The sequence below is a fragment of the Barbus barbus genome, assembly GCF_936440315.1.
Source record: "Barbus barbus genome assembly, chromosome: 4".
NCBI lineage: Eukaryota > Metazoa > Chordata > Actinopteri > Cypriniformes > Cyprinidae > Barbus > Barbus barbus.
The window spans coordinates 13,255,941-13,267,888 of NC_136732.1; the positions used below are offsets into that span (position 1 = coordinate 13,255,941).

At 35.9% G+C, this 11,948-nt stretch overlaps 1 protein-coding gene across 1 annotated transcript in view; it reads left to right on the forward strand.

The window, feature by feature from the left end:
- usp43b (ubiquitin specific peptidase 43b) overlaps positions 1-11,948 on the forward strand; it is a 106,669-nt gene that overhangs the window by 77,322 nt on the left and 17,399 nt on the right. The window contains exons 4-7 of the mRNA XM_079407861.1: positions 9-101; positions 2,832-2,967; positions 3,375-3,519; positions 5,843-6,011. Of these exons, the coding sequence (XP_079263987.1) occupies positions 9-101; positions 2,832-2,967; positions 3,375-3,519; positions 5,843-6,011 (543 nt within the window). The remainder of the gene's footprint in view (positions 1-8; positions 102-2,831; positions 2,968-3,374; positions 3,520-5,842; positions 6,012-11,948) is intronic.

An 11,948-nucleotide genomic window follows, 5' to 3' on the forward strand; every position in this document is an offset into this window, starting at 1 on the left:
TTTTCCAGGTCATCTCTGACATGTCCACATTGTCTTAAGCAGAGCAACACATTTGATCCTTTTCTGTGCATTTCCCTTCCTATTCCTCTAAGACAGACGAGGTGAGTACAATCGTACAAAACTGAAGCCTTTTGAAGTCGTCGATTCATGCAAAAATGTAATTGTTTTTCTTGCTGTGGTTGTAGTTTAACATTTTTGCCTCTCTGTACACAAAAACAATGAAGCATTCGAACCAACAGCAGCAGGTGGATTGCCAGGGAAATCCTTTATTTTTTTTAAAGAAGGAGGAGGAGGAGGAAATGAACACCCTCACGTTCACAAATGCACAACTTTTGTCCCACACATGCTATAATGTATAATGTTTCTGTATATACATGTTTATATAAAACAGCTTTGCAATGATATATGGTAATACCAGTTATACTGGTTATGAGGGATGAAACCGGTATGAAATTCTATACTGGTTTAAAGGAAGTTTGAAGCTTGGTTGACAAAAACAGTTCTTATATCAATATCCTAAATTAATACAATAGGCTTAAATAATAAAGGGCACCTAAAGAGCATCTTATATGGCAATATAAACCTAAACATTTACCCAAAATCAGAAAAGTTAACCCCAAATTTTATTTTGTCATAATTTACTTGTTTTTCTAATGACTTCATTTATTCAACACAAATATATGAGCTGCTCTCTTCCTTACAGTAGAAGTAGATGCAAACCAGGGTTTGTCAAGCTCCAAAAAACACTGTAAATCATCTTAAAATAGTTCATTAGACTTATGCACTACAGTCCATATGATAAATTTGTGTGAGAAACAGATGGACACTGAAGTCTTCTTCAATGAATATAAGCTTCAGTTTGAACTTTCTGATATATTTTTCACTTTTGTGTTCCAAGAAATAAAGGGAGTCTCATACAGGTTTCATAATGACACAATCTTCATTTTTGGTTGAACTATTCCTTTAGGGCAGAACACATGACCAGTTAAAAGGGAAGTGAATTCTTTGAGGTGTGGCACTTTTTACGTGACCGAATGCCTTACTGCTTCCGGCAATTCATTCAGCGTTTATCCCAACGCCACCCTTACTCACAGTAGTTTATGTCTGAGAAGGGCGTTTTCAGGCTTAAGGTCATATATCATAAGGTTGTAATAGTGGAGGAAAACTAGATGACCATATAAATAATGGTACAGAAGTAGATGATGTCACTTAGGAGGAGATGACATCACTTTAGCAAGAGCTATAAGAGTACATTTGTTTGGGGTCAGTAGTATTTTTTTTTTTTTTAAGAAATTAGTACTTTTATTCAGCAAAAAGGCTTTAATGAATCAAATGTGACAGGAAAGACTTTATATTGTTTCAAACGGGTTCTGTTTCAAGTAAATGCGGTTCTTTTGAGTCATGAAAAAAGTTAAAAAAAAGTTTTCAACATTGATAATAAGAAATGTTTCTTGAGCAGCAAATCAGCATATTCAAATGATTTCTGAAGGATCATGTGACACTGAAGACTGGAGTAATGATACTGAAAATTCAGCTTTGCATCACAGCAACAAACTACATTTTAACATATAGAAATAGAAATAAGTTAGAAAGCAGTATAAGAGATGCATTTAAAAAAATTGTACAGACCCCAAACCTTTGAATGGTAGTGTATATTGTATGGTCAGAGTACACCGATACGTAACTAAGGGTGCTTTCACACCAGGAAAGTCCGCTGGTTCACTTGCTTTGGTCCGGACCAAATGCAATGTAGATTTTTTTTTTTTTTTTTTTTTGGTGTGGTTTGCTTTCACACTGCCCTTTTTGCAAGTGAACCAGAAACTGTAAACAAAACCACACGTGTGCTTAAGGTTATCCATTCATTGGTTCATCCATTCAACCATACCAGAGTTCATTTGGAAGTGGACCGAGACCACCTCTTCAGCTGGGTCTCAGTACGGTTGTTTGGTGCGCACCCAAGTGCAATTGTTGTATTCACACCTGCCCAAAAGATCCGCACCAAGAGGGGTAACGAACTTGATTTCGATTCAATCGAACCAAACAAGACAGGTGTGAATACACCCTTAGGCCGTGTTCACACTTGGCGTCTTTTTTGACTAGAAAAAGTTGACAAGAGCGTTTTTTTAATGAAAAACAAAGCTGGCAGCGTCTGTTACAAATAGCAGCCGAGAGCGTCTTTTGTTGCCATTGCAACAGCTGTAACAGTAGCCTAGCGCTGTGTACTGCAGAAATGTCAAGAAAGAGTAAAAAGTTGGCTCTTGCGTTGGCTTTTGAAGTTAACGGGAAAGAAAATGTCGATTCACAACGACGTTTGTGGGTGCACCGACATTATACGGGGAAGGAACCAATATGGCGCTTACAACAATTTAGTCCAGGAGCTCCGGTTGGATGATGCACGGTTTGCGGTATAGTCTTCTTGTTGTTATGGAAACGACAGATCTCGCTACTCGCTTGTCATTGGTCAGCTGTCAAAAAGGCGCTTGACGTAGGGCGTTTTTTTCAGAAAAGTTGAACTTTTTTCAACTCGAAAAAATGCTCTGAGCTGCAGAAAAATACGCCGGCGGTGGCGTTTTAAAAAGCGCTCAGGACTTTTTTGAAAACACGGTTTACTCCATAGGATTATAATGTAAAACAGACGCCGGCAGCTTCGAAAAAGACGCCAAGTGTGAACACGGCCTTAGTGACCAAACAGATTCATTCTTATGCCACACCCACTCACTTTTGTAGCCTTTACAGAGATTTCAAGATGCCCTTTTATTGCTATCAGTAACATTTTAAATCTAAAAGCTGCTTTTAGATCATAAAGGATGCGTTTTCTTCTCTCTCTGCAGACCAGTGTGTGTGACTTTGGTGTTTAGCAGTAAAGGGCAGCGGTATCTGAGAGTGGGGCTTGCTGTGCCTCTCATCGGCTCTTTGGCATGTCTGCGCCGGATGGTGGCAGATGAGGGCAAGATCTCTCCTGATCAGGTGACAGGTGCACACAGTATCACACAGACAGATCTCATGCCTGCACACAATATATCACCTGACCAAATCTCCTGCATTGCTACAGTGATCGTGTCAGATGGTAATATTGTGGGACTCTGATATATGCCATAATACTGAAAGATTATCATAATCATATGCTATGGTTTTTGCATGGTATGTGGAAGCATCAGAGGATTATTTTATAGTTAGTTATTATTTTAATGCCTAAAATGTAACCGATATTATTGGTATCGCCGGTAATAAATGTGAATTGATTTATAAGCTTGATTAAATCAAATGTGAGGTGTTTCAAATATAAAAATTGAGTTTTATCTCTGTCTTTAATAATTATAATAGCTGCAACAATTAAGTGATTTTATTCCGTTTATAATTCTCTGTTCTTCTAGGTAATATTGACAGAGATCTACACAACAGGTTTCCAGCGCTCGTTCTTTGATGACGATGACTTGACCAGCATAGCAGAGAGTGACATCATCTATGCCTTCCAAGCTCCGCCCCTTTACATCAGGGGTGGATCTGCACGAATCTCAGGTAAATGTAGCCAGCTGTAGAGGATGTTAATATCATCCCTATCCAAATATAAGAGTTGTGTTTCTGACTGAAATGGGGGGGTAGAGATTTAAAATGGTTTAAATCACTGTATACAGTAAGTTCCTCAATTATTTTATTTTTGGTCCATTATGCCCTGATGGTCGGCTTGAATATAGGCCATGATTTCTGAAGTGTGGCCAAGCATGTATTCTCTAGGGTTGGGCCAAATGAATAACAGGCATACTTTTTCAGTTTTTGACTATGTGAAATGTAATTGTAATGTGCTGCTCAAGAAACATTATTATCAATGTTGAAAACTGTTGTGCTGCCAGAAATATTGCTGTAGAAACTTGGCATCACAAGATAGGAAGAGAAATCTTACAGAGTTACAAATATATGTAACAAAATTCTACACAGTCTTGCAAATGTTTTGCAACATGGCATAGCTATTTAAATAAATAGTTATGACTAATGATGCAATTTTGATCTCCTAAATATTTTTCTATTATTTCTATAATTTGTTGAATTTTTTATAATTGTAATATATTTCTGATTAAACATATTTTTCTTGACTGAAAACAATCAACACAGACATAAAAATGTAAATTGTACTATATAGTGTCATAAAATGCCCAACACATTTTTCAATATAACTACAAAAACCTACAATTTGGGCAAAATTAGAGCATCGAATTTGACAAAATTTACATTTTTGGGTAAACTATCCCTTTAATTCTGAATGAAGCACAACAGCTATGAACTTCACAATACAGTCAGTACTACAGCTCTGATAGCACGCTCTTTAAATGAAGCAATACTTTAACAGGGCGCTTTATAAATGTATTTAGGGCTGCTACAAATTAATATTTTGATAATCGGTTTATCTAATGATTATTACAATGATGAACTGGCTATTAATTGACTGTTATGATTAATCATCAATTATGGTCATTATCAATTATTTTGTTTGCACTCTGACCTGCTTTCATAAGCACCGATTGTGACTTCTTCCATTGGATTACATACGGTAGGGCTGAATTACAGTCTCCACAGTGGAGATCTGTGGAGAGGAGAGGTGTTTAATTAACAATCTCACAGTGTTACTTTTGAGTGATAACCTCAAACGGATTCAGTGGGGTTCATCAAGTGACAGGAAAGAAGACAGACTGCGTGAGCATAGACACTTAAAGTCAGCACAGGTCACACCTTCCCATTCTTCATTTTGAGACCTTCAGACGGAATGCTAGGAAGCACAGCTGTCTTGATGTTCAGCCATAAAAACGTCCCTTCTTGATTAAAAAGCCAACCAGTCCTCCATCTGTCCCTGATGGCACATGTGACCTTCCAGTTTTAATGTGTTCATAACGTGTAACGGTCTTGCTGATCGTCATCGTCAAGCTGATTTACCATTAAACGTGAAGTAATAGGCCAGTGTTTATGCAAATGAGAGTGAACGATTGAAAGGACTAGACAGACTATGACATACATCATGGTCCTGATTCAACAATATGGTACACAAATGCATGGTAGTTTTGGGTACTTTTTGTTAGTAGATGTTTTGGTTTAATAGTGCTTTTAATTTAAATTATTAAAGCTGTAAAGTGCTACATTAACTTTAACTTTATGAACTGTTTCAATTTAATGTGCCGAGAAAACTTTAAGTATAAGTACATTTTCCTGAAATATCATTATTATGCCTCTATCCAGACCAGCCTGACACAACGACATTGGCTCAACCAGTAGCGATAAGGGTCTGAGGCGGGACTATTTGTTTGTCCTATAAGGAGCATCTTTTAAACCATTTCAAAGTTCCAGTTGTGTGTGTTGATGTTCAAAGTGCAGAAATAACACCCTTTTAATGCTGTCACCTTGAAGATACGAGGCTCTTCTGTCCCTGATAAATTCAACTGGGTGACTTTTGGAAAATAAATTATATAGCAGTCTTTGGCCTTTTTTTAGGTAGTTTGTTCTGGGTGCTTAATTAATGGCTGCTGCCCATTCACACTTTATTTGGAAGAAAACATCTGAAAGCTTGACGTCCATTTAGTATGTATGTATATACGTGTGAAGGCTGGCGTCAGATAATACACCCTACTGTGTTCAGTCTGCTGTCCGCTGTGCTCTGTTTGCATGTCTCCATCTGTCTCTCTCTCTCTCTGTCACTCTCTTGCTCTCTTTATCCGTGCGTATGTCACCTTGTTTTGTCATACAATAAAATTTGACATTATTCGAATATATGGAGGCACAGCCATTAAATCTGCCTGCAGATTATGCGTGTTAGGAGGTGACCTCTACCTCTCCTTGGTTCTCCCTCTCATCCCAGGGTTGCACCACAGTCTTCCGTCCTCTCCGTACACCTCGTCTGGGCCGGAGGGTCACAGACTGGCTGCATCTGGAGCGCTGTCCTCCGAGTTCCTGAACCAGGCCGATGGGATGGTGAAGATCTTGCTGCTGGTGTGTAATGCAGCCGGAGCAGGACAGCAGGCAGTGAGGTAGCCTTAAAAATAATGACTTTTTTGACTGGTAAACAACAGCTGTAGGTTTGAGCCTCATTTAGGGGTCTTCGGAGTTAAAGGGTTACTCCACCCCAAAATGAAAATTTTGTCATTAATCACTTACCCCCATGTCGTTCCAAACCCGTAAAAGCTTAGTTCGTCTTCGGAACACAATTTAAGATATTTTGGATGAAAACCGGGAGGTTTGTGACTGTCCCATTGACTGCCAAGTAAATAGCACTGTCAAGGCACAGAAAAGTAAGAAAAGCATCGACAAAATAGTCCATCTGCCATCAGTGGTTCGATCTGAATTTAATGAAGCAACGAGAACACTTTTTCTGCACAAAGAAAACAAAACAACAACTTAATTCAACAATTCGTCTTCTCTGTGTCAGCGTAGTGCCATTTTGGAGAATATCTGCTGGACGAAAGCAGCGTATTCTCTTCTGTGTCAGCCACACACTGATACGCTGTTTCAAATCAAAGCATAAACAAACGTAGAGGACGTATTCTTGCGATGCGATTCATCATGATTAATCGTTAGACAGCACTAGTTTTTTTTTTTTTACAAGTGTCTTATGCTCACCAAAGCTGTATTTATTTGATCAAACATACAGTAAAAACAGTAATATTGTGAAATGTTAATACAATGTAAAATCATAGTTTTCTATTTGAATAAATATTTAAATATAATTTATTCGTGTGATTCAAAGCTGAATTTTCAGCATCATTACTCCAGTCTTCAGTGTCACATGATCCTTCAGAAATCATTCTAAAATGATGATTTGAAGTTCAAGAACATTTATTATTATTATTATTATTATTATTATCAATGTCGAGCAGTTGTGCTGCTTAATATTTTTGTGGAAACTGTAATGCATTTTTTAATCAGGATATTTTGAAAAACAAAGTTTAAAAAAAATTGAATTATTTGAAATATACATTTTTATAACATTATTAAAGTATGTACTGTCAGTTTTGATCATTTTAATGAATCCTTGCTGAATAAACAGGAAGCAAAACAGGAGGAAAAAAACGGACTAGATTAACACTAGTATATGGAGATTAGCCAATCATAAATTTATTTACAAAAAAGTCTTAAAGGTTTAATTCCAAGGGTCACAGAGGGTTCAAATGGTCAGAACTAGCATTATAAATGGACTTCAGAGGACAAAAACATGCCTCTTTATGCTTCGTAAAGCTGGCAGATATCAATCATGGCAACTTTACCTCACCTTTTCTCTTTTGCTCTAAAAGCTTCTCACAGATTCTTTGACGTTTGTCACGTCAGAGCGATCCTGCAGACACACAGTGACAGTCGCACAGAGATCAATACTCTCTTAAGTGTGAATGCCTCCAGAAATCTAATGTGAGTTTCTCCCTCACTTTAATGGAAGTGAAAGAGAGAAGGAGAGAGAGTGAAGCTCAAAACATACGTTCATCTCTTACAGATGAGCTAGTGTACATGTCATTTTGAAAGCAGTGATATTTTGATTGATTTTCCCCAGAAAATGAGAAAGTGATATTCCCATCACAGAGTTAGAGTGTGGAAAGGACTAGATTTGATGTACAGCTGTAGTCATGAGTTCATTAACTGGGAATGTTTGAATATAGAAACTTACACTGAAACTAGGCAGATGTCATAATACGAGCGTAACCATATCTTAAACATTGGGGGAGCGGGCTAAAGAGATTTAAGGGAATAACTAAATGAGATTAATTAAAATTAAATAAATAAAAATGGTAAAATAACTACAATTTATTGTAATGCATTTGAACTATTTGCAAATATTATTTTCATTTTAAAATATGCACACATTTACTCTTAATCGTATGCCTAACATGCCGGAAATATTTCTGTTAACGTTTCTTGTCTTGCCACATACACAAAATACAGTTACAAAAAACATTACAGTGGTGGGAAAAAGTTTTTGCTTTTTTTTTTTTTTGCATATTTGTCACACTTGAATGATTCAGATCATCAACCAAATTTTAATACTACACAAAGATAACCCGAGTAAATACAAAATGCAGTTTTGAAATAATGATTTCATTCATTAAGGGGAAAAAAGCTGTCCAAACCTGCCTGGCCCAACCTGATAAAATTAATTGGCCCCTTTATCTAATAACTAGTTGTACCACCCTTTGCAGCAACAACTGCAATCAAGTGTTTGCGATAACTGCAATGAGTCTTTCACATCACTGTGGACATTCAGAGGTGGACTTGCTGGTGTGTTTGAGATCATTGTCCTACTGCATAACCCAAGTGCGCTTGAGGTTGAGGTCACAAACTCATGGCCGGACATTTTCCTTCAGGATTGTTTTGATAGATTGCAGAATTCATGGTTCCATCAATTATGGCAAGTCGTCCAGGTCATGAAGCTACAAAGCAGCCATTGCACTACCACCACCATGTTTGACTGTTGGTATGATGTTCTTTTTATGAAATGCTGTGTTGGTTTTATGCCAGATGTAACAGGACACGCACCTTCCAAATAGTTAAACTTTTGTCTCATCAGTCTACAGAATTTGCCCAAAAGTCTCTGGGATAATCAAGATTTATTTATTTTTTTTGGCAAATGTGAGACGAGCCTTTGTGCTCTTTTTGGTCAGCGATGGCTTTTGTCTTGGAACTCTCCCATGGATGCCGTTTTTGCCCAGTCTCTTTCTGATTGTTGAATCATGAACACTGACCTTAATTGAGGCAAGTGAGGCCTGCAGTTCTTTAGATGTTGTTCTGGGTTCTTTTATGACCTCCTGGATGAGTCGTCGTTGCACTCTTGGAGTAATTTTGGTAGGCCAGCCACTCCTGAGAAGGTTCACCACTGTTCCAAGTTTTCTCCATTTGTGGATAATGGCTCTGACCGTGATTCACTGGAGTCCCAAAGCCTTAGAAATAGCTTTATAACCCTTTCCAGACTGATACATGTAAACTATTTTGTTTGTCATCTGTTCTTGAATTTCTTTAGATCATGGCATGATGTGTTGCTCTTTAAGCATGCTTCACAAGTGATTTCTTGATTCAACAGGTCTGGCAGTAATCAGGCTTGGGTTTGGCTAGTGAAATTTAACTCAGCTTTCTAAAATAATGTGGTTAATCACAATTCTTTCATGGTTTAACAGGAGGGGCAATTCATTTTTAACATAGGGCCAGGTAGGTTTGGACAGCTTTTTTCCCTTAATAAATGAAATCATCATTTAAAAACTGCATTTTGTATTTACTTGCATTATCTTTGTGTAATATTAAAATTAGTTTGATGATCTGAATCTTTTAAGTGTGACAAATATGCAAAAAAAATTAAAAACAGGAAGGGGCAAAAATCTTTTCACGGCACTGTGAATGAATCATGTAAATGATGAAGGGTTTTTTCAATTAGAAATGGTGTCATGGCAATTAGCTGCAATAGAATAAGTTAAACTGAAAAGCAAAACACAAAAACTAACTAAATACAAATAAAAATTACAAAACATTCATTTTCATTACTAAAATGAAAATGAAAACTGAAAATATAAAAATAATAAAAATAAATATAAAACGAATTCAAAAAATGAATAAATATAATAGTATATAAATAATATTAAAAATAAAAACGTTTTGAAAGTATTAAGATCATTAAGATGAATAAACTATTTTACTTATCAATGCAATTTATAGTTGGGCACTTGCATAGACAGGAAGCACTGTAGAGTTCACATAAAAAAAGGATTATAGAAAGAATCGCAGGTTCCCTATGGAGTTTTCTACCCCAAAGGACTTTGCTGTCATTTTAAGATCATCACAGGAGCAGGTGTATTGCAGGAGAACATCTTTTGATGTTCAGAGCTTGCAACATCAAGCATAGTGGAAAAGTTCAGAAAGTCAGCAAAGTGTTTCTCAATTGTGTCCACGCTCATTTTAGTTTGCTGCAAGTTCCTGGTTGTAGGCTTATAGTAGCAATTTCAGCATGTCCATCTTTAAAGTCAACATAAAATCTAAATTTATCCTATTAAATTGATTGAATACATTTCCTGATTTTATCATGCATGATTTTTCAGTGTATGTTATTCCAAAGAATATATATAAAAAAAAACATTTGTCTTTTTGTAATGTTTATGTGATATATTGATATATTTTTCCCCTACTTCCATTTCTGACTTAACTTAGGCCAAAAGGGGTTAAATAATGTTCACCAAGAGCAAAATAGCTATTTAGACATTGTTTTGGGCTATTAAAATCTTGCCTATATGTAATGCAGTAATTTAATAACAATTACCATATAATGCAATAATAGCAAATAGTGATAGATTTGAAAAAGAAGCATTCACTTGAGACCAAATGTTCTCAAAGGTGAATTTGACCTCTCGAAACTTTTTCAAATGCTGTTTTATTATAACTTCTATCTATTTTTGATGTTCAAGATGCATTTAAACTGTGTGGCGTCAAGCATAGTGGACGGATAGTTAGATAGATGGACAGACAGACACTTTATTGCTGTATAATTTGGTGAAAACCTCCCGTGTTGTTGCCCGGGGCGAGCTGTGACGTTAACAGCATCAAAGCATGTTTGTTCAGATCTCAGTTCTGTCTCTGCCTCCTGTCAGGGAAAACTCCACCGTTGTTTTTGGCTGAGGCGAAACCCAACACAATTACGTGTTTATCACTTTCTGAAAGGCTCGCTTTCCCTCAGCTCACTTTTGTTTGTTTTGTCTCCTGTATTCATGCTGTACGGGTCCTGTAGCAGAAATCTGGCTTGAAACTTAATCACTAGCCTCCTGCTGCTACTGCAAAAAAACAAAAAACTAAAAAAATACTACACTATAAGGGTGGGGTGGATTTCAAGGTCACTGCTGAGGACACTGGAACATAGTGTCCAAACACAGGCAGTAATTTATCTGACAAACATGCACATCAAAATCAAAATGTGACCTAATGTTTACATAGAAATCTCATGTGATTTCAGGTAGTGGTTAACATCTCTGCAGTAGTGTATCTTTAATCTTTTTAGGCCAAGGAAAATAGAGATTGTGCAAGAGCCTCTGTTACGTATTATATAAAACTGATTGTTGTTTTTTAAATCTTGTCATTAGTAACATGAGTTCCATAACATTTATCTGCATACTTTGATGCTAGCATTGCAAAGCTGTTTTATGTATTTTAATGTGGGACATACAATGAAACATTTAGCTGAACTTTAGCTTTTTTTAACATTGGTTGAAGTTAACTCAGTACAGGGTTATTAGTTAACTAAAATGGGAATACTAAAATACAATAAAATGAATGAATTAATAAATGTTAACTGAAACAAAAAAACACTTTATTTCAGACAACATATCTGATTTGTATTTAGTTTAACTTGATGTACTAAAAAAATAAAATAAAAATTAATAAAAAACTGTATGAACATTTTGAAAAACAAAACTAATGAAAATAACAAACTTTAATTCAAAATGAAAATATAAAAATACAAAAATAAAAACTTCTTCAAAATATTAATTAAAACTATTAGAGAATCGCAGTGATACTAAAATAATATTTATTAAATTATATTTTGATTTTTAGGTCAACATGTGTTCAATAAACGGTATAGTTTTTTCTTATGCAATAATGGAAATGGCATTTTGTCATCAAAATTTGAAGGTATGTATCTGTATGTGACCCTGGACCACAAAACCACTCATAAAGGTAATTTAAATAAATAAGACTTCCATTGATGTATGTTTTGTTTAGAAAATATTTGGCCGAGATGCAGCTTTATGAAAATCTGAAATCTGAGGGTGCAAAAAAAATCTAAATATTGAGAAATTCACCTTTAAAGTTGTCCAAATGAAGTTCTTTGCAATGCATATTACTATTCAAAAATTAAGTTTTGATATATCTATAGTAGGAAATTTACAAAATATCTTCATGGAGCATGACCTTTACTTAATGTCCTAATGATCTTTGGCATAAAAGAA